This window comes from Acanthamoeba castellanii (assembly GCF_000313135.1).
Source record: "Acanthamoeba castellanii str. Neff unplaced genomic scaffold scf7180000084762, whole genome shotgun sequence".
Lineage (NCBI taxonomy): Eukaryota > Discosea > Longamoebia > Acanthamoebidae > Acanthamoeba > Acanthamoeba castellanii.
Window position 1 is genome coordinate 261,428 of NW_004457518.1, and position 24,167 is coordinate 285,594.

The 24,167-nt window shown below is 64.0% G+C and overlaps 7 protein-coding genes across 7 annotated transcripts in view; 1 reads left to right on the forward strand and 6 right to left on the reverse strand.

The window, feature by feature from the left end:
- On the reverse strand, positions 1–1,937 carry ACA1_234290 (sirtuin, putative; the record flags this gene model as incomplete). Its single annotated transcript, XM_004341007.1, has 10 exons — positions 1–57; positions 116–228; positions 308–385; positions 528–682; positions 792–927; positions 1,068–1,200; positions 1,292–1,406; positions 1,519–1,620; positions 1,705–1,792; positions 1,871–1,937. The coding sequence occupies 10 exons, from the start codon at positions 1,935–1,937 to the stop codon at positions 1–3; spliced, it is 1,044 nt and encodes a 347-aa protein (XP_004341055.1).
- A 56-nt stretch (positions 1,938–1,993) lies between these two features.
- ACA1_234300 (uncharacterized protein) lies at positions 1,994–7,218 on the reverse strand (the record flags this gene model as incomplete). Its single annotated transcript, XM_004341008.1, has 15 exons — positions 1,994–2,188; positions 2,322–2,768; positions 2,926–3,007; positions 3,125–3,470; positions 3,620–3,734; positions 4,040–4,151; positions 4,351–4,438; positions 4,546–4,664; positions 4,831–4,953; positions 5,351–5,437; positions 5,542–5,671; positions 5,880–5,985; positions 6,094–6,188; positions 6,315–6,411; positions 6,571–7,218. 15 exons carry the CDS (start codon positions 7,216–7,218, stop codon positions 1,994–1,996), a joined length of 2,790 nt encoding a protein of 929 aa, XP_004341056.1.
- A 155-nt stretch (positions 7,219–7,373) lies between these two features.
- ACA1_234310 (RNA recognition motif domain containing protein) lies at positions 7,374–10,423 on the reverse strand (the record flags this gene model as incomplete). Its single annotated transcript, XM_004341009.1, is given in 8 exon segments — positions 7,374–7,783; positions 7,876–8,164; positions 8,272–8,529; positions 8,642–9,132; positions 9,298–9,460; positions 9,549–9,754; positions 9,923–10,266; positions 10,281–10,423. 8 exon segments carry the CDS (start codon positions 10,421–10,423, stop codon positions 7,374–7,376), a joined length of 2,304 nt encoding a protein of 767 aa, XP_004341057.1.
- A 730-nt stretch (positions 10,424–11,153) lies between these two features.
- Positions 11,154–14,206, reverse strand: ACA1_234320 (fibronectin type III domain containing protein; the record flags this gene model as incomplete). Its single annotated transcript, XM_004341010.1, has 6 exons — positions 11,154–12,442; positions 12,671–12,820; positions 12,971–13,135; positions 13,218–13,556; positions 13,631–13,760; positions 14,057–14,206. 6 exons carry the CDS (start codon positions 14,204–14,206, stop codon positions 11,154–11,156), a joined length of 2,223 nt encoding a protein of 740 aa, XP_004341058.1.
- A 207-nt stretch (positions 14,207–14,413) lies between these two features.
- On the reverse strand, positions 14,414–15,741 carry ACA1_234330 (uncharacterized protein; the record flags this gene model as incomplete). Its single annotated transcript, XM_004341011.1, has 5 exons — positions 14,414–14,545; positions 14,624–14,721; positions 14,868–14,896; positions 15,062–15,135; positions 15,328–15,741. The coding sequence occupies 5 exons, from the start codon at positions 15,739–15,741 to the stop codon at positions 14,414–14,416; spliced, it is 747 nt and encodes a 248-aa protein (XP_004341059.1).
- Positions 15,742–16,028: 287 nt separating this feature from the next.
- ACA1_234340 (Ubiquitin carboxylterminal hydrolase domain containing protein) lies at positions 16,029–21,468 on the forward strand (the record flags this gene model as incomplete). Its single annotated transcript, XM_004341012.1, has 14 exons — positions 16,029–16,349; positions 16,523–16,627; positions 16,781–16,830; positions 17,068–17,220; positions 17,333–17,584; positions 17,750–17,931; positions 18,113–18,228; positions 18,406–18,504; positions 18,637–18,734; positions 18,840–19,084; positions 19,278–19,705; positions 19,902–20,096; positions 20,203–20,381; positions 20,547–21,468. The coding sequence occupies 14 exons, from the start codon at positions 16,029–16,031 to the stop codon at positions 21,466–21,468; spliced, it is 3,345 nt and encodes a 1,114-aa protein (XP_004341060.1).
- Positions 21,469–21,634: 166 nt separating this feature from the next.
- The window catches only part of ACA1_234350 (surface antigen repeat-containing protein), a gene marked incomplete at both ends in the record, with an annotated part of 5,979 nt that continues 3,446 nt past the window's right edge, over positions 21,635–24,167 (reverse strand). The window contains 7 exons of the mRNA XM_004341013.1: positions 21,635–21,784; positions 21,860–21,993; positions 22,125–22,282; positions 22,366–23,064; positions 23,192–23,283; positions 23,462–24,097; positions 24,120–24,145. Of these exons, the coding sequence (XP_004341061.1) occupies positions 21,635–21,784; positions 21,860–21,993; positions 22,125–22,282; positions 22,366–23,064; positions 23,192–23,283; positions 23,462–24,097; positions 24,120–24,145 (1,895 nt within the window). The remainder of the gene's footprint in view (positions 21,785–21,859; positions 21,994–22,124; positions 22,283–22,365; positions 23,065–23,191; positions 23,284–23,461; positions 24,098–24,119; positions 24,146–24,167) is intronic.

The following is a 24,167-nucleotide window of genomic DNA, read 5'->3' on the forward strand; positions in this document are numbered from 1 at the left end:
TCACAGAGCAGATGAGGAGAGTAAGGATGAAGCCAGCTGGGGCAGTACATGCCCAGCCTGCCAAGAAGAGGTGTTAGGTGGAATGAAGGCAATGTGGCGGTGGCAGTTGTAAGACCTTGAGTTCAAGCTTGAGATGGATTGACGAAAGTGCATCAGCGCGAGTGGGTCCGATGTTCAGGAGGGCTATTGGCAGATGGGTTGCATCGGCAGCACGTACAAAGCGAAAGGCTGCCGCAAGGGGGAAAGAATTGTGAGGAGACGAACAACGCCGCTACCACCCACTAACAAGGAGACCACATGGCTGTACCAGAGTAGACCATCAACGAGGAGCCGATGACCAGAACACCATCAGAGGACAGGGTGTGGCTCATGGCCTCTTCCACAACTGCCCTTGGAACGTTCTCTCCGAAGAAGACGACCGCGGGTTTCTCGAATGGAGAAGGGAGGCCAACGAAGAGGAGTGGTGCAGTGTGAGACATTTACCGAGAACAGGAAACGAAAAAGAACAGACAGGAGGGGGGGGGTACCAACCACAACGCCAACGTGGCAGGCGGTGCACGAGGGCACGCAAAACTGGGAGTGGTCGTGGAAGGGCACGTTTGCATCACCATCTGGCCGGATGCCTCCGGCTTCTTCGGCCGAGACCGAGGACGAGGCGAAAAAGGCAGCAGAGACAGGCACGCTGAACACCACACCAGCCCGGGAGCCAAGGGCTACTACGATTACCAGTGGCACTGGAATGGGGAGGGGGCAGGCAGGGACGTGCCTCCTTGAGGAGGAGTGGTTGGTACCTGCTGGGGGCAACAGGGGCGGGAGTACCCGCCACCACGGGGGAAGACGCGGCCGCCTTTGCCTCTGGAAGCCAGTCTGGATTGGCGGCAAGCAGGCGCGCCTGGAAATGAGCTCTGTCCTCCTCATGACCGCAGCCTAGACACCTGTTCACCAGCCACCACCCACCACCGGACACGACCGCACGGCTTCAGCCTCAGCACGCACGCACGCATGGATGGATGGATGGGGTCACACCCATTTCGGGCCTTCACAGTCGGGGGAAGGGGGTGGAGGACCAGCCACCACCAGCCACCACCAGCCACCACCCTTTTCGTCAACGTGAGAAGGGTCATACCGCACAGCCCAGTTGTGCCCGTGAAGCTCGACCACGCCATGGCTTCCGGCACGCTGGTGCAGGCGGTCAACATTCTATTGGGTTGGGGTGGGATGGTTGGTCTCCAACATGGCACACATTCATCAAAGAGGGAGGAGGGGGGGAGAGGGAACGAGCCTGTGTGACGAGGTGCTGGAACACACCTTCCCGCTGCATGCGCGCCAGGGCCAAGTGGGCGGGGTTGGGCTGCACGCGGGAGAAGGACTCCCACCCGAGCATGTTCCTCGCCCAGTACCTCTGCCTGCACCACCGACCGGCACGTAAGTTCCGCCGTAGGGGAGAGGCAGGTGCGCCTCTGCTTTCGGGGGTCCGAGGAGGAGAGTGAGGGTGAGGGTGAGTGGAGGAGAACGAACCGCACGGAGGGGGAGGTGACAAAATCGCGGTAGAGGGTGGGCTTATGCCCCTTGGCATAGCTGCCCTGTGGACCCCGGTAGTCAGGAAGGCCCGACTCTGTGCTTAAAATGGCGGAGAAAGAAAGAAAGAAATGAGATGAGATGGGCCGTAAGAACACCCTCTTTTTACGCCGGGTGAACGGTTACCTGATGCCGGCCCCCGTAATCACCAGCAGGTTCCTCCTAGAGGCCACAAAATGGAGAAGGGCTTCTTCTGCTTCTCGCTCGTCCGTGGCTGGAGTGTGTAGTGCACGCGAACGTGGCAAGAGACCAACTGCTGCTGCTTCCCGCATAAGGGAAGTGCCGAGCGTACGGGCCGTGCGGCTCGGCTTGAGAAGGTGATGGGACAGGCCTGTGCCCCCAGTGGCTTTGCGCATCATCTTCATCAAAATCTATCTTTTCCTTTTTTCCTTTTCCAGCCAATCTCTCGCGGGGGTTAATTTTGTGGCTCCTCTCGTCTGGGGGTGGGGGCATCAGCGGTGGGTGCGGCGGTGGCACCGCAGGCGGGGACAGGGAAGGGGAGGTGAGCAGGGAGGGCGGCCCAAAACTTGAACCGTTCCCGCTTGGACAGGAGGCGGTAGGTGCGCTCCTCTTCGCCCAGCCAACAGCCCAAAATTTCGCGAGCCTTGTCCTTTTGATGTCGGTAGGGAGCGAGTGATTGTCCAGCAGCAGCAGCAGCAGCACGAGGAGGAGGAAGTAAGACCAGACATATGGGGCAGACAGCCGCCAAGCGCGACGGCGAGGAGGGGAGGGAGGGTGCTTACCCATTCGTTCTCCCGCACGCAGCCGAGCTGTCGGCCCAGGAGGTCCTGCACCGCGCGGGCCAAGGTGAAGGTGGGACTGTGCTCGGTGGCTTCCTTCTCTCGTCGAGCCCTCTCCTTCCGCTGCGCCTGCAGCCGGAAGGCATCATCTTCCTGCGTCGTCTGGTCTTCTGATTGGTCGGGCAGTGGAGGCCCGCGCTCCAACCGAGGAGTGGCAGCGGCGTCGGCAGCAGCAGCCGCCGCAGCAGGGCAATCGTGCGTGGCCGCCGCCGCCGCCTGCTCGAGACGATCCTGCCGGCGGGCGGTCTCCTCAACCAGGAGCATGACCAGCTGCGCCAGGAGGCCAAAATAGGGAAGCGACGCCCGCAGCTTGGTAAAGATGCGCCGCTGGTGGTGGTAGGCCCTACGCTCCGCCACGAGCTTCCCCAACGCCTCGTACCGCACGCTCACCTGGTGCACGCACCCGCGGTTCGGTGAGATGAGCCGCACCACGCCAACAACCCCCCTTCCCCCCCGGGACACGCACGACCCAACAGCAACACACCGCACACAACACACCGCACAATTAATCAAGCAAGCAAGGAGTAGTGGCTGGGTGGGGACGCACCTCAGCCAGGATCTCCCGAACAAGACCCACGACGTCCGTGAGGAGCGCCGTGACGCTTTCTTCGTGTCTGCTGCAGAACACCCTGTATTGCGTGCGTGCGTGCGGTCAACCGAGTCAGGCGCAAGTTCACCCGTGTGGAGTGGGAGGCGCTGGCTGGAGGGGAGGGAAGGGGGAGAGGGGTGGGGGGTGGGAGGCGAACCTTTTGGTCAGGCCGAAGGCGCCAAAGTGAGGATCATCGGGCAGCAGCTGGCGGGGGGCTTGGTCCGCGTCGGGCGAGATGAAGAGAGGCGGGTGGCCGTAGAGGGTTTCCAGGTGGGTAGAAACGGCAGAGATCAGCGAGCGGAGAGCAGACTCGTCGGCCTCGACGTCGCACGGGGCATCCGGGGAGGCAGGGCCGCCCAGTTCGCCGCTGTCGGCGATGCTGAGGCGGTGATGGCGGCCCCACGCCTCGAGGCAGCCAGAAATGCGCCGCTGCAAAATGGAAACCGGATGGTAGTAGGGGCGATAGGCCTCCACGTACTCGACGCATCGGCTCACAAAGGGACCTGCCAACCCCCAATCCTCCCCCCCCCCCATACGGCGTCGTGGTGGTGGTGGTGGTGGTCGTGGTCGTGGTGGTGGTGGTGGTGGTCGTGGTGGTCGTCGTGGTCGTGGTGGTCATCACGTCAGCTGGCCCTGTTCCGTCCTTCCGCACCGCACCCCACACCACCAGCCAACCACCGGCGCTCGAGAAGGGCGGAGGTGCCTTGCATGGCGGGACACGGGTCGTAGCGTGCGCACAGGGCAATGGCGGCCACCATGATCAGGTCCTGCGCCCGATCACGCCACCAGCCACCATCTCCAGTTAGTTCACGCTCCTGCCGTGAGACTTGCCAAGTCCTACGGTGCACCGTACGGTGGTGGCGCGGGGAATGCTACTGCGAGCTACCAAGCCGTGAGAAACCTGCACACGACACACACGACACACACGCACACACGCACCCGGCGCACACACACGACACACACACACACACAACACACGACACACGACACACACACACAGTTCCGTTAGTGCGCACGAACGCACGCACGCCAGCTGCGGCTGACCGCTTTCGCATTAAGGGGGGATTTCTACCTTAATGCGCAGGCGAGGGCCAGCAAACCAGTCATTAAGATCACGCAGGAGGTGCATCATGGGCTGCCCCAACTCAAGCGGCAGCCGATTGAGAGGACCGTGGGCGTCGCCCCTGAGAGCACACGCCAGAGTCCCCGTACCCACCATGAGATAGTTGTCAGCCTCGGGGGGGATTGGGGAAGGGCGCCCAGCAAAGACGAAGAGGGGAGGGGGTGCATAAGTCACAGATAGATAGATAGATAGATAGATAGATTAGATAGATTAGATAGATTAGATAGATTAGATAGATTAGATAGATTAGATAGACGTACGTGACGTAGTTCTCGCCTTCGGCGTAGGCCTCGGGGTCGTGCCTCTGGGCAGTCATGATGTCGAGCGTTGTGTAGTACACAGCCGCCTCTGGGCGTGCCGACGAAAGAATAGGGGGGAAAAAAGTGAGCAGCGTAGTGCGTCCGCGACGATCAGCAGCAAGGCGGCGGCGGCGGCGGCGGCGGGGAGGGGGGTACCTGCTGTGAGCAGCCGCTCCTCGGCGAACTCGTTGACAGCGACAAACACCCGACGCAGGCTGTGCTCCAATTGCGGAAGCATCACCAAGAGACAGCGGTACTCCTCTCGGTCCCTCTCACTGCACGTGGACCCCGGAACGGAAGAGGGAGGTGAGCGTCGCAAAACACACAACACACGCGGCACATCCACGAGGAGGCCCTCGCCACTGTCTGGCAGACAGGAAAGCGGCCAAGGTTGCTTCGTCGGGCAAGGGAGAGGGAGGGGAGTGCGAAGAGGGTTCGCACCGGGTAAGGCCCACAGGCTCGTCTCGTGCTGCTGCTGCTGCTGCTGCTGCTAGTTCGATGCCCATCCAGACCTGCAGCGCCTCGACCCAGGGGGCAACCCTCTGGGGCAACACGAAGTGGCTCCTGCCAAGGCCCGCGGGTGCAGCATCATTGTGAGGCGGTGGGACAAATTCAACGTGTGTTGTGTGTTGTGTGTTGTGTGTTGTGTGTGTGTGTGTGTGTGTGGTGTATTTCTATATGTATATATATAGATATCCATCCGTCAGCTCCGCATGCCCTCCCGAGCAGGGGCAACGGGTACCTGGCGAACAATCTGCGGGTCTCTTCGTAAGCGCTCCGAGAACTGCCGCCACCATCTGCCGACCGTGGTGGTGGCGGCGGCGGAGGCGGCGGCGGTGGCGGCGGCGGTGGCGGCGGGTCGCACACCGGCGTGAGGGAAAAGGTCTTGTGAAACACGCGGTGGGTGGTCAGTGGTGGGGAGGAACGTGTACCGGGAAGAAATATGTCAGCAGGCGCCCACCCGCCGAAATCGGAAGCAAAGCGCCGGTCCATGGCCTCCAACCGGCGTAGATGACTGCCGGTGCCGCCCTTGCCGCCCCTGCTTTTCCTGGAGCGGACGTCAGTCGTGCCATCGCGGCCACACAGACAACTTGGGCAACACAGACACGCTCGTCCCGCAAGACAGCACGAGCCTACTGTGTGGAGAGTTACACGTGCCTGGCCCTGCGCGTGCTCTCGCTGCTGGAGGGAGCAGCCATAGTGTCCGCAGGCGCGACTGCTTCGAGAGGCTCCTGTCCGCCGTCGAGTGCTTCCCCCCAGGCGCTGAACGCCATCAGCTGGGCTTCGCCGAGCAGGGTGCCAAGGCTCGCCACCAACACCATCAGAAAATCTGCACCAGCCCCCAGCCACCAGCCCCCAGCCCCCAGCCACCAGCCACCGCCGCCGCCGCCACCACGAGGCCTGACCATTCAGCGCCGGTGGCAGTCGCGAAGGATCATCCAGCCCCCCCCCAACAAGGGAGGGGAAGGGGGGGAAGGGGGGAGTAATACCCAGGAGGGCCGGGTGGAGCTGTTCGTTGTCGAGGAATCCGTGCCACAGGAGGTTCCGGATGTTGAGGCCATTGGGCGGACCCACCAGACACCGCACCACGAACACCTTGAAAGAAGGGACCATCACCACCAGCCACCAGCCACCAGCAACGACGACGACGACGATTGCGCGGAGACAGGTGAGGGAGAGGAAGAGGAGGAGGAGAGGGAGTACGGCATCGGGACCCAAGAGGTCTTGGAGCGCGGGCTCCCCGAGGAGGTCGTTGATGCGGCACGGCACCCGTTGCCGCCCCTCCGTCTTCCAGCATACTGGTGGTGATAGCCCCCCCCCACCCCCCCAAAACAGCAGCGTGCGTGCCGATGAGTAGTTTCGCCGTGCCCAATCATCATGTCGACAAGGGAGCAGCAGCAGCCGCCGCCGCAGGTCCCACGTACGCAGGTCGCCCAGGGCCTTCTCCAGATAGGTCACTAGCATGCTGCTCCCCACCAGCGGAGATCGCCGGACCTCGATCCACAGCTGATCCACCCACTCCTGCCAAGCACGAGCACAACACAGCACGAGCACGAGCACAGCACAGCACGACACACGGCAGGGTCCAAGGGGATATATATATATAAATATATAAATATATAAATGGCTAAGTTCGAGCATCACGACTTGGAGGAGAGACCGGGGGGGGGGGCGTCGTACGGGATCGCAGGGCCTGAGCCAGCGGAGGTGCGGCAGAAGCAGGGCGCGGCTGCAGCCCTCCTGCCGCAGCGGTGGCGGTGGCGGCTGGTGCCCTTGGTTGCTTGTGGATGGCGGCTGCGGCTGCTGCTGAAGGGTGGTGGCACAGCCGAGGCGGCGGTGCAAGACGAGGGCCGCTCGCTTGACGTGGTGGGCGGCGAGGGCGAACTCGTGGAAGTAGGTTTCCACCCACGTCACGCTCTTGCGCTCCCGCTGTGCGGCGCAGCGGGCCACGCGCTCCTCGTCCTCGACGGAGAGGAAGCGGCGCTTGCGCCACCAGCCCCAGTTGAGGAGGGGCACCCCCTGCAACCCCCTCATCATGCTGCTGCTGCTGCTGCCGCCGCCGCCGTCTTCGTCCTGCTTGCCCTCCTCCACCACTTGGAAGTAGGTATCGTAGAGGCGCTCTTCGTCGCCGCCGGGGTCCTCCATCTGCTGCGGTGGCTGCTGCTGCTGCTGGCCGACTTGTCCCCTGTCCTCCTCGTCTACGCGAAGGAGCGCCGCAATGCGAGGGGAGAGGGAGGATTGGTGCACCCCCAGCCGCCCCAGCCTCTCCAACGCCGCCACCCCTTCTCCCACACGTCCGTGTGGGCGGTGCTGCTGCCCGCCGTGCATCTCAGAAGATGGAATCAGAAAAACAGTCGCTCAACGCTGTGCCCCTTCCCAAGGGAAGCAACATTATTATTATTTATGTCCTTTGCGTGGGTGTTGTGTGGGGGTGGCTGTACACGAGGGGGGGCTGCTGTGTTAGCGTTTGGGCTGCCCGCCTGCTACGGCTGCTGCTGCGAGTGGTGGGGGTGGTAGGGGGGCGGGGCTACGTTGTAGAAAGCCGTGTAGGGCGGAGGAGGAGCCGTGTGTCCTCCAAAAGGGAGGGCGGCAGCCCCCTGCTGGTGCTGCTGGTGCTGCTGCTGCTGCTGGTGGTGGTGGAAGCTGTCGGAGGAGGGAGAGGCCTGCTGCTGCTGCTGCCGATGGTGCGGCGAGGGTGCGAGGGCGGCTGCCGCTGCTGCTGGGGGCTGCAGGGGCGGGCCGAAGGAGGAATAGCTCCAGATGCTGGTGGACAGGTGCCCGCCGCCGCCGCCGCCCGAGTCGAAGCCTGTCGGCTGCCACCCGAAGAGGCCGTACGCCGACGGAGAGCCACTGAGATCGGGCTCCACCAGCAGCGGACGCTCCTCTGCTTGCCCTGCCAAGAAGGGGAATTCGTTCGCGTGTGTCGTGTCGTGTCGTGTGAGAACGCGGGTGGGGGTGGGGGGTGGGTGGGGGTGGAGATGGCACCATCTGCCTCGGGTGCCTGCTGCGGCTGCTGATGGTGGTGGTGGTCGTGGTCGTGGTGGTGGTCGTGGTGGTGGTCGAGGTGAAGTGGTTGTTGCTGCTCATCCTCTTCGTCCTCCTCGTCGTGGGGGTCGTGGTGGTGCTGGGGATACGGGTGGACCCGGTACACGCCCAGGTAGGCCTCGCCAAAGGGGCTGTAGATGCCTCCGCCGCTGCCCATCGTGCCGGGCTGCTCCTCATGCTCGACGCTCGACGCCATCTCCTCGCGTGCCATGCCACCGGTGGTGGTGCCCTGCCGACGCGCCAAGAGGTGGTGGAGGTGGTGGTGGTGGTGGTGGCTGGTGGTGAGGAAATGACGCCACAGCCGATAATAATGGGGAGTGGAGCTGCGAGAGATACAATGTGGTGGTGCATCATCGGAAGGGCCGCGGGAGTAGTCGGCGGGAACAGAAAAGCAGCGGGTGAGGCAGCAGCCGTGGGGTCGAAGAAGAGCTGAAGGGCGGGGCTGGCCGTCAGTCCACCACCACCACCACCCCCATCTCCACCTCCCGCAGCAGCAGCTGCAGCTGCTGCCAGCCAGGGAGGAGGCGTGGCCGCCGGGTGCGAGCCCGGAGACGTGGCTTCGGCCTGGCTCGTCGGTCCAGCCGCAGCTCCGCCCTGCTGGCAGATCCCGTGAGACCAGCAACAAAGGTGAGGTGTGCGCTGTGGGTACAGTAGTGTATATAATGTGCGGTTGTGCGCGTGTGCGCGGTGGTAGCGGCGGCCATACGAAATTGGGGATGATCAGAGCCGGCGGCAGCGCGCTGCTGAAGGGCGGAGACGAGAATCGGGACTGAAGACGGACGGGCGAGGTGAGCACGAGGAAAGAGAGGGGGCTCTCGAGAGGCAGGTGTACCACGGCTGTGGTGGAGGAGGCGGCGGCGGCGGCGGGCATGTTTTGATTGGTGGTGGCGGCCAGGTAACTCGTGGGCACGCTGCTGCTGCTGCTGCTGCTGCTGCTGCTCGTGGAGCGGACATCCGGCCGTACGCGCTTCGGACCGGCCAGGGGCGCATCCGGCGCCGAAGAGGGGCCCAGCGCCTCCTCCGCCTGGTGGTGCCCATCCCGGTGGCTCGCCGCCACTACGGCGGTGGCTTGGTGCTTGGTAAGCTGCTTCGCGGATCCCGCGAGGATCCCGCCGCCTGCTGACCGAGCGGAGGAGGAGGAGGGATAACCCGTCTCGGGACTGGCCCCGCCGCCGGTGATGCGGTGGCGAGTCGGGGCTGCTGCATGGAATGCCCATGTAGTGAGTGCGTGTGAGTGTGCGTGCCACCAAACAAACCAAACAGTGACGCTCCACGTCGTGAGCGCCGGAAAGGAAAAACAAAAAAAAAGAGAAAGCAAAAGAGAAAAAATTGACAAAGAGGGAAAAAAGAGGAGAAGCGTACGGGCGGCGGTAGCAGCAGGAGGCGGTCGATGCAGGAGGACCGAAGAGCCCGGCGCCAGAGGCCCCGCAGCTCCCCCGAGGGGAAGAGGCGGGAGGTCGGTGCGCTGAGCCTTGGGCGGCTTGGAGAAGTTGATCTCAAGGCGCATGTCCTTGACCAACTTGCCCTGTACGTGGGTATGACGCACCAAGACAGTGTTATATATATTACCCGCCGTGTGTCGTGAGTGTCGTGTCAGGGCACGGCAGGGGCACCTGCACGTGGCGTTTGGCCGCGGTGGCAGCGGCCGGGGAGGAATAGTTGACGAAGGCGCATTGCGAGCGGCGTAGGATTTTGAGGCTCACGATTTCGCCGAAGGGCGAAAAGAGGGAGCGCAGCTCGTCCTCCCGCACCTTGCTGCTCACGTTCCCGATCCACAGCGAGGACGAGAGCGTCTTCTCCCGGTCTACTGCGCCCACTACTGCACGCGACACACGCACACGCACACACCACGGCACACGCACACGCGCACGCACACACCACGGCACACACCACGGCACACACGACACGAGTCAGGTCAGCCGGCAGCTCGGGTGGGCTGAGTGTGTTACAGGTAGGAGGAGATTGTTGGGGATGAGGGTAGCGGTACGCGCAGAAGCGGGCAGCGCTGCCGGAAAACCGGGCTCGGAGCGCAGGCTGGTGACCACCAGAGAGGCGGATAGAGGCTTGGCGCCGCCGCTGTCGCCATTGCTGCCCAGTGGAACAAGGGCGGCGTCGGCGTCGGCATTGGCGGGGCCTTCTCGCTCCTCTTGCTCCTCTCGCTCCTCCGCGTGGCCCTCCGCCAGAGACGGCCCCCGAGGGCGGAAGCTTCCGGCGTGGTGGTAGGGGTGCTCCTCCACGCGCATCGTTCCCCACCCGCCCGCCTCGCCTCTGCGCAGCGCCACCATTTGACGCCTCTTAGTTCGCGTACGCGGGGGCACATCCGCCTCTAAGCTGCCTGGGCGTACCGAGAGAGGGCTCGGGTCGCGCGTTGGTGGAGGAGGGCTTCCACGGTGAGCTCAATGCTCTGGTCGCGGCCAAGCGCGTCAGAAGCCTCCAGCTCGCCGAAGCCCATGTCGAGCAGCAGCAGCAGATCACTCGCACGTCGCATCGCTCCCCTTAGTAGACGCGCGCAAGAGAGGCGCAAGAGGAAAGAAGAGTGAGGATGCGCTAGTCCCGTCTGTCGCGTGCCCGGTCCCCCCCCCGACCGACGACGACGACGACGACGACGCGGGGAGGATCGTTGGTGGTTGGGATTGGAGGGGGAGGGGGAGGAATACTCGGAGGAGGGTTCGAGGGCTGAGGCAGGCCTGACTTTCCCAGAGGAGGGACCCGCCGGCGCAGGGGCCTGGCCCTCCACAGGAACGGCCACATGCTGGGCCGCTGAACCAGCTCCGCCTGCCAGAACAGGGGGGGACGAAGTTAGCTTGCCAGGTCTCGCTATCGGTCTAGCCAGCGCCGATTCTCAGGAGGCAGCAGCAGCCGCCGCCACGTGCGCATGACGGGAGCTACCAGGATGGAATGGAATAGAGTAGGAGGAGTAGGAGGAGTAGTTAGGGGGGAGGGGGTGCCTGGAGTGTTGTTGGGGAGGACGGCCATGGCCCGTTTGCGCTCCACGATGGTTTTGGCAAAGAGAACGGAGGCGCTGAGCGCCTGCTGGCTGCTTCGTTCTACGCATATGTAGCGCCGCCCCATGTAGTTCATGTGTCTGTGACGCATGGCATGACATTGCCCCCCACAACACCGCCCAGCAGGCCAGGTAAGAATAGCAACAGCAACACAGACCCAGCAGTGGGCGGACGCGCACCCGCGTGTGTGGAGGGGGGGGGGTGGAGGGTATCCTACCGTTGGAGGGCGAGGGTGGCGTGGTCGGCGCTCGCGAAGCACACAAATCCGTCGCCTGTCGGGCGGCCATCAAAGTTGAGGGCAATGGAGACCCCTTCCGGTGCGATGTCGAGGGTGGCGAAGAAGCGGGCGATGTCTTCGGGCGTGACTTCCCAGGGCAGCCCTCGCATCTTGACCACGCGTGCGTCGTCCTTGACTACTACCTCGTGGCCGCCGCCGCCATCGCGCACCTGCTGCAGGTGCATCGGGACGAGCCCCGGCTGGGCGGCGCTACCCCCCGCCGCGCCGAACGTCTGTTGTTGGGGCACATCTCCCCGTCGCGCAGATTCCTCCGCTGCCCGCGCCGTGGCCAGGTCCGCCGGCACGTGGGCCTCGTGATTGTGGCGGCTGCCGCTGCTGCTGCGGGGCGGTGACGCGCCGCTTCCTCCTCCCCGCCTGCCCGGCGACCGCAACCCGTCCCCTCCGCCGTTGGCGGACCGCTCCGCGCGCTGCGGCTGCGGCTCAGGAGCGGAGACCACACGCAGCTGCCGCTGCTGCGGTTGGGGCTGTTGCTGCTGCTGCTGCTGCTGTTGCTTCTGCTGCTTCTGCGGCAGGGGCTTGCTGCGTGGGGCTGGCAGAGCACCCTCGTCGCCCGGCTGGCTCCTGGCTCCGGCGCTGCTCGTGCTCGTACTCGTCGCGGTGGTCGCGGTCGATGGCCGTACCTCGGAGGAGGGTGGTGGGGCGGCAAGGGCCTTGTCATTGGCGGGGGCGGGCTGCTGCTTTGTTGCGCGCACGGCGGAGGCGGTCTTGGCTTTGGCGGAGGGCGCGGGCTTTCGCCTGTCGTCGTCGTCTCTTCGCGCGTTTGGTTGCGGCGCTGGCCCGCGTGTGTGGGCGTGCTGCTGCTGGTGGTGGTGGTGGCGCTGGTTGGCGGCGCTGTTGCTGTTGCTGTTGCCTTTGCCTCCTCCTCCTCCGGCTTGTCCGCGTTCCCTCCCTGCGTTACCGACACCGTCCCCATCTTCGCCCTTCCGCTGCTGTGCATGAGGACTCTCTCCTGCCTCTTCCTCTTCTTCCTCGTCCTTTTTCTCTGCGTCGTCTTCGTCCTCGTTCACCACTGCCTTCTCCTCCGCCGCCGCCTCGACATCTTCCGCCTCTTCCGCCTCCGCCTCGTCCTCCTCCACGGGGGAAACAGCAGCAGCAGCAGCAGCAGCTGGTCGGTGAGCGTCGACCAGTCCATCGGCGCCCTTCTTCTTTTTGTTTCTTCGCGTTTTCTTGCTGCTCTTGGTAGCCCCCGCGTTGCCATTCCCATCTGCGTGACCCCTCGCGGCTTTGTTTTAGGAAGAGGAGCCAAGAGTGAGCGAGTGAGCGAGCGCGTGAGTGGACACACACTGAAGCACCTTCCCCCTCCACCAGCGGAGGAAGAGAAGAGAAGAGAAGAGAAGAGAGAGAAGAGAGAGAGAGAGAGAAGAGAGAGAAGAGAAGAGAAGAGAAGAGAAAGGAAAGTTGGGGCGGCGGCGGCGGCGGGAAGGGCGCGCACCTGCGGAGCCGGAGGGGAGGGCAGTGCCCTGGGTGGAAAAGGACGCCACGCGGCTGTAGCCCCCGGAGCCTAACTTGTTGGTCGCCCGCACGAGAAAGTGGTAGGTGGTGCCGGGCAACAGGCGCTTGACTTCGAAGGTCCGCTTTTTACCTGGCCGACGCGCCACGGGCATAGATAGATGGGTGGGTGGGTGGGTGGGTGGGTGGATGGATGGATACTAATCTTAGAGGCCGGCTCCGAGTGAAGAAAGGAGCCATGTGAGTGCATTGGGGGGTGATGCGGGGGGGGGAGGCTACCCACCTTTGTAGATCTCGTGGAAGCTCGCGCCAGCCACGGATCCAGCGTCCATCTCCAGGTTGTAATGCACGATGGGCGAGCCATTTGGGCTGGGGGCGTCCCAGGTCACTTTGAGCGAGGCCTTGGTAGCATCCGTGAGGCGAGGAGCCGTCGGACGATCTGGTACGCCTGCGCTTTGCCGCCACCACGCGATGTCCGGAAAGTGAGTGGTGCGCCGGCACGCGCGCGGCATAGGACAGGGGTGGCGCACCCGGTTGCTTGGGCTTGGCGTGCTTTTGTGCCTGGGGATGGGGATGGGGATGGGGATGGGGATGGGGATGGGGATGGGCGTGGGAGTGGAACGAGTAGAAGAAGTCGCCCTGGCCTGGCGGAGCGCCAGGCGCTGGAGTTCCGACCGCGGCGGTGGTAGCGACGGCGGTGGCGACGGTGTCGCTGTCGTCGTCTTCGTCGGTATCGTAGTCGTAGTAGGAGTCATCGCTGTCCCACTCTGAGTCGGACGAGGAATCGAAGAAGCGCGACGCGAACTCGCGGTGGTGCGGACACACGAAGTCGGCCATGTTGAACACCACCCGCGAATTCTTGCTTCGCCCTGTGTGTCGTGTGTCGTGTGTGTGTTGTGTGTCGTGTAACGCGTACCGCCCACCACCACCACGGTGAGCGTACCACGTGCACGCTGGGCCAAGACCAACACCGAGAGAAGAAGAGGGTCCGCACCAAACCGAAAGAGCGGGCCGAACACTGAGAGGAAGACCTCCTCGGCAGACACGTCGTCGTCATCCTCATCGCCGTCGCCCTGGCAGAGATAGAGAGAGAGCGCGCGCGCGCGCGAGTGGCACACCACCACGTTAGACACACGCAACGAAGAAGACATGAGGAGGGAGGAGGAGAGCACCAAGCCACTCGTGAGCCGCCGATAGGCATAAGAGATTTCCTCCACGGGTAGAACCCCCCCCCACAACAACACCAACAACAAGACGCAGCAGCGACCAGTCAGCATACTTGAGCTCCGCGCGCACGTGTGGACCACACTTGGCGTCCAAGGTAGAGGATTGCGGAAAGGAAAAGATTGGAGGAGGAGGGGCAAAGCACTTGGAACTTGGCGTTGGCGTCAGGGCTGGGGTTCTTGTCGGGGTGCCACTTCATGGCCAAACGGCGGTAGGCTGCCTTCACCTCCTCATCATCCGCCTTGTGCGTGAGCCCCAACACCTCATAGCCCCCTCGCGAGTCTTTGTTGGCCATTGACATGACGACCTCCTCCGCTCGAAAAAGAGGGCAGATCCAGTTAACGACGGAGAGGGTGTAGAGGACCTCCAGCCACGGCAGCCGAGCGTGCGCCTCTCTCGAAAACGTGAGAAAAGAAGGCCTCCTTCTTGCGCGCTGCTGACGTCAGCACCGCCACGGCTGGTCATTTTCTTTTAATTTTTTTCTTTTTGCACCACCGGTGGCTCACCGCTGCAGCAGCGACCGAAGGTGGCGCACAAACAGGCGCGCAGCGTCGTCGTCTTCGCACTTGACCTTGGCCGTCATCTCGTGGCTGGTAGAGGATACCAAGAGCTCGACCAAGAACCCCAGGTCACCCTGCGGGGACATGACAGCAACGCACCTACGTAAGAACGTGTGCGCGTGTGCGGCGATGCATCGTTGGCAAGGGATTACCTTCTGTGCAAAGAAGTAATACTTGCTCTGGCTGCCCACCTGACCCGAGGCAATGCATGCAACTCGGTGGAGGGCCAACAACTTCTCCACGTCCACCCCTGGTCGTGGTACCAAGCCAAAGCGCGAGGCTGCCGTCAGTCACACGCGGCAAACGACACACACCACCGGCCCGCTAAGGGTGGCGCACGATTCACACACGTGACTAGAGATAGAGAGGCGTTGCGCGGGAGGAGGCAGCTCGCACCTGGCCGCAGGCGTAGTTCGATGATCTCTCTGGTAGCAGCAGCAGCAGCAGCAGCAGCAGCAGGGACCGAGCGATGATGGGAGAAGGGAGAAGCGCCATGGGTCAGCAAACGGACGGGCCACCGACCCGAGGGCGTGCCCCCTCCCCACCCCCGCCCTCACCCCCATCGTCCAGTCGAGGAGGGAGGTACACACCGCAGGTCGGTGTCGGTCCACAGCTGCTGAAAGTGGTCGGGCTCGATGACGGGCAGCTCACAGAGCTGGTCCCACTGTATCGCCGGTACCGGCAAGCGTCGATGTGGAGCATAGGACCACCACGCACCACCACACACGACACGACACGACACGACCAACGACACCACCAGCCAGCCAGCCAGCCAGCCACCGCCCTTAGTTAGAGCTGAAAAGGCCACGAGTTGGGCTGCCGGGGCGAGAGGATGAGGTGGGAAGAGAGGGCGCACGAAAGGAAGCGAGTCTGTTCTATCGGCCCGCTGCTGGCGCTTGGGCTCGTGCGGTTCTTGGCTGCCCCGACGGTAGTCGTCGCCGTTGTCGTCGAAGATGCCACTGTTGCCCGATTGGTGGCGGTGCGTCGTGAGGTCGGTGAGTTCGCGGGAGAGGGGCGCCTCGTCGTCCTCGCCGAATGGGCGGGCGACGGGTCGATACCCGCCGCCACCGCCGGTGGCGCGCCCTGCCGGCCACGACCTTGAGCGCAGGGCCAGCAGACGACGCACGACCACCACGAGCAGGGAGAGCACGAGAACCGCCGCCAGGGTGGTGCACACGCCCGCGATAAACCCCGCCACGAAGTGCCCGTCCATCACCTCCAGCGTGGCCGCGTACCAGCCACCACCACCACCACCACCGCCGGCACCCATGGGCGGTTGGTTTCAACCACGACAACGTTGCTGTCGTCGCTGTGGCTGTTGGTTCTGTGTCTTCAGCCGGCACACTGTGGTCGTTTTCTTCTTTTCTTTTAAAACCAAAAGAAAATAAAGAAATAATACAGTTATAAATAAATAATAAAAAATTAGCAGGTGAAAAGCCCTGAATTGAGGCTCAGCGAAAAGATTTGGGGCGGAAGAGCAGCGACTTGCCTCGCGGGTCACACAAACAGCTTTTCCAGTTGCAAAGGCCAAGAGCAGCGGCGACGACAACAACAACCATGCTGGGTTTTGGACGAAAGAAGAAGGGGCAACCCAAGAAGGAGAACGAAGAAGATGCCAACAAGGGCAGCCCCAAGCTGGAGGCCGAGGGTGCGGCCAAGACCGAACTGAATGGGCGCCAATCCCCCAAGGCAGAGGACGTGCCCGCCAAGGATGAGCCCAAAGATGAAGACGAAGAGGAGGAGGAAGAGGAAGAGGAAGAAAAAAAAAAAGGAAAAGCAGCAGAGGAGAACACGGGCCACTACACCTGGCAGGTCGCCAAGTTCTCCAAGCTGCGGGCAAACAGACTTCCGAAGTCTTCAAGGCCGGTGGCACCCCTGGTACACTTGACACGCTCCTCGGCTGGTGCCACACCACCGGCAGCCTGGGGCATCCTCAAATTCAGTCATTTACCCCCCCCCCTGCGGTGTGTGGTGAGCCGTACGCTGAATCGGTTGTCTGCCACAACAGGTACATGCTCATGTATCCGCGAGGCAATCCTGTCCACCCGCAGTATAACGACTCCCTTGCCGTTTATCTGGCCGTCGCTGACGCCAAAACCCAGCCCCCCGACTGGATGCGCACCGCCAACTTCACCATCTCCATCATCAACCACAAGGTGCCCCCACCACTACCCCCCCCCTTTTGTGCCTTTGGCCCTCCCAGCTACTTACTTGGGCACGCACACCGGTGCTCGCTGTGCGTTGCTTGGTATTTTTTTGTCATTTTTTTTTAAAACGCACCACCCACCACCCACCGCCACGTGCTGCAGGACGCCAACAAGACGGTGAGCAAGGCCGAGCTGCACACCTTCCGCGCCCAGTACGAACCCCCCCCACCCACCCACCAATCTCCTTCTCTCCTTCTCTCCTTCTCTTCAACGGCGCCGTTGTCCGCCCCAATAATGCTCTGCGGGTCCTTGCATGTGTTGCACGTGCGTCACGCCTGCCTGCGGGCCTGCTGACGTCCTAACGTGGTCGTCGTCTTCGTTGGTGGTGGTGGTGGCTGGTGGCTGGTGGCTGGTGGTGGGGTGCGTCGCTGCTTTGCGCACGTGCGCAGAGAGATGGACTGGGGATTCAATGGGATGATTGGCTATGCCGAGTTGCGGGAGCCCGGCTACCTGGTCGACGACACCCTCCACATCAACGTGGAGATCGAGGTCAAGAAATACGCCAGCTACTCCTCCGGCCGCGACTGGGTATCCTGGGCCAAGTAAGGACCTCGCTCCGCTCCACCACCGCCGCCACCACCGCCAATCTTCACTCACTCACTCACTCACTCACTCACGTGGCGGCGGCGGCGGCGGCGGCGGCGGGATGAGCAGCTGGGATTCGAGGAAGGAGACGGGCTACGTGGGGCTGAAGAACCAGGGAGCGACGTGCTACATGAACAGCTTGCTCCAGGCGCTCTACCACATCGGGACGTTCCGGCGGGCCGTCTACCAGCTGCCCACGCAAAACGATCTCCCCACCAAGTCCATCCCCCTCGCCCTCCAGCGCGTCTTCTACCGCGTCCAGTTCGGGCCGCGAGCCGTCGGCACCAAAGAGCTCACGGCCTCCTTCGGCTGGAATCGACGGTAGGCCCCCCGCTCCCTTCCCTTCCTTTACGCCCGCCCAGCACTCGGCCAGCAGCAGCAGCAGCAGGCATGCCGGGTGTTGGCGGTCAGCAGTGCCCGATGCTGATGCTGATGCTGATGCTGCTGCTGATGCTGGTGGTGGCTGGTGTCGCTGGCGGTGAACAGGGACTCGTTCGTGCAGCACGACGTGCAGGAGCTCAACCGAGTATTCTGTGACAACCTCGAGGAGAAGATGAAGGGCACCCTGTCCGAGGGCATTGTCGAGAAGCTGTTCCGCGGCAAGATCTACAACTACATCAAGTGCATCAACGTCGCCTACGAATCCTCTCGCGTCGAAACCTTCTACGGTACTCTCTACCTCTCGACGTGGATCTATTTTTGATTCTATACTCCCAAGATGTGTGTGTCGTGTGTGTCGTGTGTGTCGTGTCTTGGTGTGGGGTGGATTGCCATCGCGTTGTTGCCTGGCGTTTTCTGTGCCCCCGCGCCACTCACCACCGGCGATCCACGTGTGTCGGACGACCCCAGACATCTCGCTGGACGTGAAGGGGATGAAGGACGTGCACGCCTCCCTGCAGCACTACTGCGCCGTTGAAACCCTCAGCGGCGACAACAAGTACGACGCCGGCAGTCACGGCCTCCAGGTACGCCACCCTTCTCTCAAGACGCCATGCACACACGCGTGTTGGTATGTGTGCCGTGTGCCGTGTGCCGTGTGCCGTGTGCCGTGTGCCGTGTGCCGTGTGCCGTGTGCCGTGTGCCGTGACGAGTCCTTACGCCACGCTGGCTGTGTTGGCGCGCGCGCGCGTGTGCGTGTGTAGGACGCCAACAAAGGCTGCTTCTTCCAATCGCTGCCTCCGGTCCTGGAGCTGCACCTGAAGAGGTTCGTGTACGACTTCCAGCGGGACCGCAACTTCAAGGTGCGCCGCCGCCGCCGCCGCCGCCGCCTCCTGTTGGTGGCCGGCTCCTTGGGGTCCCTCGCCCCTCACAGCTGACCTCTCTCTCTCTCTCTTCTTGGGCGTGCGTGCGGTTGGCCGCCCACGTGGGTGCAGATCAACGACCTGTACGAATTCCCGCCTACGCTCAACATGCGCAAGTACATGGCCGCCGACGCCGACGTGAGCATCAAGCCCCTCTACCGCCTCTATGCGTACGGTGACCCGACAGCGCGCTCCCTCTTTCTCTCTCTCTCTTCTCTCCCCACGGGGGGGGGGTGGGTGTAGCAGATCGGTCTGACCCTCGCGGGCGGCTACAGAGTGCTGGTGCACAGCGGCGACGTGCACGGCGGGCACTACTACGCCTACGTGCGGCCCACCACCAAGATGCAGTGGTTCAAGTTCGACGACGAGCGAGTGACCAAGGCGCGCAAGAAGGACGTGTTCGAGGGCAACTTTGGCGGCGACATCACGCGCACCGTGCGCAACGCCCTGGGCAAGCCCATCACCACCACCTACCCGCGGTCCGCCAACGCCTACATGCTCCTCTACATACGCGACGACGGTACACCCCCCCGCCCCCCGCGCGTTGGTGGTGGCTGGTGGTGGCTGCTGGCTGGTGCTGGTCACGTCTGTGTACCACCACCACCACCAACTACTCCTCTCCTTTTCACCCGCCTTCTCCTCCCCCGCTCCACTCATCCGTGGACCCCGGTGGCGTGCGTGTCGTGTCGTGTCGTGTCGTGTGTCGTGTGCAGAGCGGGAGCAGATCCTGCGCCCGGTGGATCGGGAGGAGATCCCCAAGCACCTGGAGGAGCGCTTCGAGCAGGAGGAGGCGGAGAAGGCGGCCAAGAAGAAGGAGCTGGCCGAGGCGCACCTGTACCTCAAGCTCCGCGTGGCCACCCTGCGCGACTTTGAGCAGTCCCACGACGCCGACCTGTGCGACTTTGAGCAGGCCAAGGAGTTCAAGGTCAAGAAGACCTCCACCCTGCGCGAGTTCCGCGCCGTCGCCGCCGAAGAGTTTGGGATCCCGGCCGCGCGGCAGCGCTACTGGACGTGCCCGGCCCGCCGCAACCGCACCGTCCGCCCCGACGAGCCCTACACGCCCAAGGAGGAGGACACGCCACTCGAGAAGCTCGTCAAGCGAGGCGCCCTCGACATCAAGGTCTTCCTCGAGGCCTCCACGGTACCACACCCTCCTACTCCCTCCCCCACCCCTCCCCACTCCTCCTCCTCCTCCTCCTCCCACTCGATCGATCAGCGATGATGATGATGATGATGATGATGACGACGATGATGACGGTCGATAGCCGGCGTTTCCCCGCTCGGACGTACTGACACGTGTGCGTGCGATGATTTATGTATTGCCCCCCCCCCACCAGGCGCCGGAGGGCGAGACCGACGAGGCCAAGTTGTTTGCGCCCCACACGGACGACGACGCCATCATGTTCTTCAAGTACTACGACCCGGAGGCGCAGCTCCTGCGTCTCGTGTGCTACAAGTTCGTCAAGGTCTCCGACAAGATCGGCTCCGTCATTCCCCACCTCAACCAGCTCCTCGGCTTCCCTTCCGACCAGGTGCCCCCCCCTCCCCCCCTCCACCAAAGGACCTCCTTGCTTGTGGCACCGGCACCCCTCCCCTGCTTTTTGCTCACCGCCCTTCCGCCGCCGCCGCCGCCACCAGGAGCTGCTCTTGTTCGAGGAGATCAAGCCCACCATGGTGGAGCCGCTCAAGGGCACGGACTCCTTCGCCGAGGCCGAGCTGGCCAACGGCGACATCATCTGCGTCCAGAAGCCGCCCCCCGGCAACGCCACCCTGCCGCGGCCCCTTGCCCCCGCCCACTACGCCTGGATGCTCAACCGGTACCACCCACCACCACGCACCACAGCCATGGCAGCAGCCAACCGTCTCTCTCTCTCTCTCTGGTCTCTGGTCTCTGACCTCCGCGTGTGTGTCGTCGTGTGTGTCGTCGTGTGTCGTCGTGTGTGTCGTGTGTGTCGTGTGTGTGGTGGGGGGCGGGTGTGTAGGGTGACGGTCAAGTTCCGGGACCTGGGTGCGCCGTCGGTGGACGTGTGCGTGCTGGAGCTGTCCAAGGAGATGACGTACGAGGAGGTGGTGGGTCAGCTGGCGGGGCAGCTGGGCCACGAGGCGGGCAAGATCCGGCTCACGCAGCACTCGGCGATCTACAACAAGCCGCGCATTCAGCCGATCAAGACGATGCCCAAGCTGCTGCTGACGGACATGCTGGCCAACCCGTACAACCCGAAGAAGCTGCTGGGGGACATCCTCTACTACGAGAAGCTGGACATGCCGCTGGCCGAGCTGGAGAACAACAAGCTGCTCAAGGTGGAGTGGTTCAACGACAAGGTGCAGCCCGTGGCCACGCACCAGGTGCTGGTGCCCAAGACGTCGCTGTTCTCGGACGTGATCGCCAAGCTCAAGGAGGCGCTGGGGCCGGCGCTGACGGGCACGGGCGAGATCCGGCTGCTCGAGGTGCAGAACCACCGCATCTACCGCCTGCTCAAGCCCGAGGAGCGCACCACGGGCTACACCGAGTACACGATCCTCCGCGCCGAGGAGGTGCCCGAGGAGGACCTCAACAAGGACCCCAAGGCGGCGAGCAAGACCATCCAGGTCAGCCACGTCTTCCGCGACCCGCACGTCTCCAACTTTGGCCACCCGTTCCACCTCGCCATCCCCAAGAACGAGCGCTTCGCCGACACCAAGCGCCGCATCCAGGAGAGGCTCGCCGTGCCCGACGACGAGTTCGCCACCTACAAGTTCCTCATCGTGCCCTGGATCGGCAAGCCCGTGGCCGTCGAGGACGACGACGCCTGCATCGCCGCCAAGCTCGACAAGTCCGACTACCTCGGCCTCGAACACAAGCCCCCGCGCCGCGCCCCCAACGCCTACCGCCGCAAGGAGGAGCAGCTCGTCATCAAGGGATGAGCGAGCACAACTCGACTCGACTCGACTCTACTCAACTGAACAGAACAGAACACACGCACGCGCCTCCCACACACATTTTGTAGCCCTGGTGGCCTCTTCCCTTCTGGCTGCTGCAGCTCAAAAGGCTTTTGTTGTTACGTACGTACGCCAAAATGTGTACACCGGCCTAGCGGAGAAGAGGGAGCTGGACAAACTCCTTGTAGTAGGCCGCGATGATGCGCTTGAGGAGCAGCGTGTTGGCGTGGATCTTCTTCAGCCGTTCTCGCGATTCGCCTTGTTCGAGGGTGGCGGCCAGGACACTCACGTACTCGTCCAACTGCGCGAGGGCACAACAACTCGTGAGCTTTTCTGTTGGCTCGAGCCGTGGCCACAACGGGGCAAGAAGACGAACCTCGCGTTGCGTGATCGCCGAGGTGGGGCGACGGATGAAGGCGAGCACGGCGTCGCAGTAGGTGCGCAGCGCTTTGTCTCTGAGGGACGCCCCAGATTGCTGGGGCAACCGCTCCTCCCATTCCGCGAGCGCCGCTGGTGTCGCCTGCCGGCAGGAAGAGAAGAGCGGTATTTGGTGAGTCGAGGCGACAGCAGGTTTTGGGGGTACCGCGGGGCCTCATGCGCTCGTACTGGCGGTGTTGGCGGTGGTGGAGATGGGCAACCACCGGCAGCCGCGGAATCCTCCGGGTAGGTGGCATCGGCGGCGTAGGGCGAGGACGCCAGGTGGTGCTTCTGCGCCTCCAGGAACAGCCGGATGACCTCCTGCGCCTCGTGCAGCTGCTCCAGGTCCGCCACATGCCCACGCAAAAACTCCACGCGCATGCTATCGTGTGCGTGTGTGCGTGTGAACATCCACCAGAGCAGACACACCAGGGCTTGTGAGAGGGAGGGGGGGGGAGCCGGTACTCGTGGGCGTTCTTCTTGTGGTCGGCGAGGAGCTTGCGGGTGGCGGCGTGCTCTTCGCGCTCCCGGGCCAGGGCGGCCTCGAGCGCACCGGCAGCACCGGCAGAACCACCATTGGCGGCGAGCGGCGCGGACTTGAGCTCGCGGATGTGTTTGGTGAGGGCGGCGATGCTGGCCTCGCTGTCGCGTTGCTCGCGCGCGAGGCGGCCGTTCTCGGTCTGGTGTTCGCGGAGCTGGCGCTGGAGGTCGTCCCGCTGCGTGCGCAGGGCGGCGAGGGTGGTGTGGAGGTCCTCGATCTTCTCGTTCTGGAGGGTGAGCGTGTCGGCGAGCTGCTGCTGGGCGTGGGCGAGGTCGGCCCGGAGCCCCTCGGCGAGCTGGTGGGCCAGCTCGAGGCTCTTGCGCGCGTCGGCGAGCTGCTCGAGGGTGAAGGCGTGGGAGCCCTTCTCGGCCGCCAGCTGCTCCCGCACCACCTGCAGCTCGCCGAGGGCGGCCCGGTGCTGCTCCTTCTCGTGCTCCAGCAGGTCCAGCACCTCGTGATTGAGCGCCTTCAGGTCCTGCAGCTGCGCCAGCACCTCCCCCAGCGGCTGCTGCCGCACTCCCTCCTCCTCCTCATCATCGGCGCCGGCGCGCGTAGCAGTGGGCTGGGCGCGCAGGGCGTCGAGCTCCTCCTCCAGCCGCGCCTTCTCTTCGCCGGCGCAGCGCCTGCCATCACCCACGGGGAGCCGCGTTAGAACCAACATGTGTTGTTGTGGTTGGAACGGGGTCGCGTTGGTTGGTGGCCTCCATGGAGGAGGAGGAGGAGGAGGAGGAGGAGGAGATGATTCCATACGTGGCGTGCGCGAACTCGGACTTGAGGGCCTGGTAGGCGGCGTCGTTGCTCTGCGCCTGCGCCCGCAGCTCCGAAATGACCTGGCTGAGATCCTGGATTATGTGTGTCGTGATGTGTGCGTGCGTATGTGTGCGCGCCGTGTGTGGTGTGGTGTGGTGTTTGTGTGTGTGCGCGCGCGTGTCGTGTGGTGTGTGTATGTCGTAGAATGTGAGTGAGCGGTGAATGAGAGACTACGCATATATTGGGTAATAGTTTATGATGGGTGCGTACCTTGGCGTGTGCCTGGTGCTGCTTGGTGAGGGCGGCGAGCTGCTGCTGGGCGTCGAGGCGGAGGGCGTCGAGCTGCTGCTCGAGGAGGAGGAGGTCCTGCTGGCTCTGGGCGAGGGCGGCCTGCAGCTCGTCGCGCTTCTGCCGCGCGTGGGCGTACTTGCGGTCGCGTGCGGCGCCCTGCTTGTGGAGGGCGTCGAGCTCCTCCTGGAGGGCGCGCGCGCGCTGGGACCCGTCGGCGGCCTCGGCCAGCTGCCGGGCCAGCTCGTCGTGGGCCTTGCGCAGGGCCGCCTTCTCCTTGGCCTCGCGCTGGGCCTTCTTGCGGCTGGCCTCGGCCGCCTCCTTGAGCTTGGCCGCCTCCTGCGCCCTCTCGCGCTGGGCCTCCTCGAGCTGCTTCTTCAGCTCGCCGGCCTTCTTCTGCCATTGGCTGCTGGCCTTGCTCGGGCTCGCCGCAGCCGCCGCCGACTTGCGCGCCCGCTCCTGCGCCTTGTCCCGCTCCTCCGTCAGCTCCCGCACGGCCTCCCGCAGCCGCACGGCCTCCTCCTCGACCGCCTCCTGACGCACCCGCCCGGCCTCCTTCTTGGCCCGTCGCGCCGCCTCGGCCTCGGCCCGCGCGGCGTCGGCATGGGCCTGCCGGAGCTGCTCCTCGGCCGCCGCCAACGCCGTGGCGCGCTCGGCGGCCGCCGTCTCCCACTCGCGGGCGCGCTGC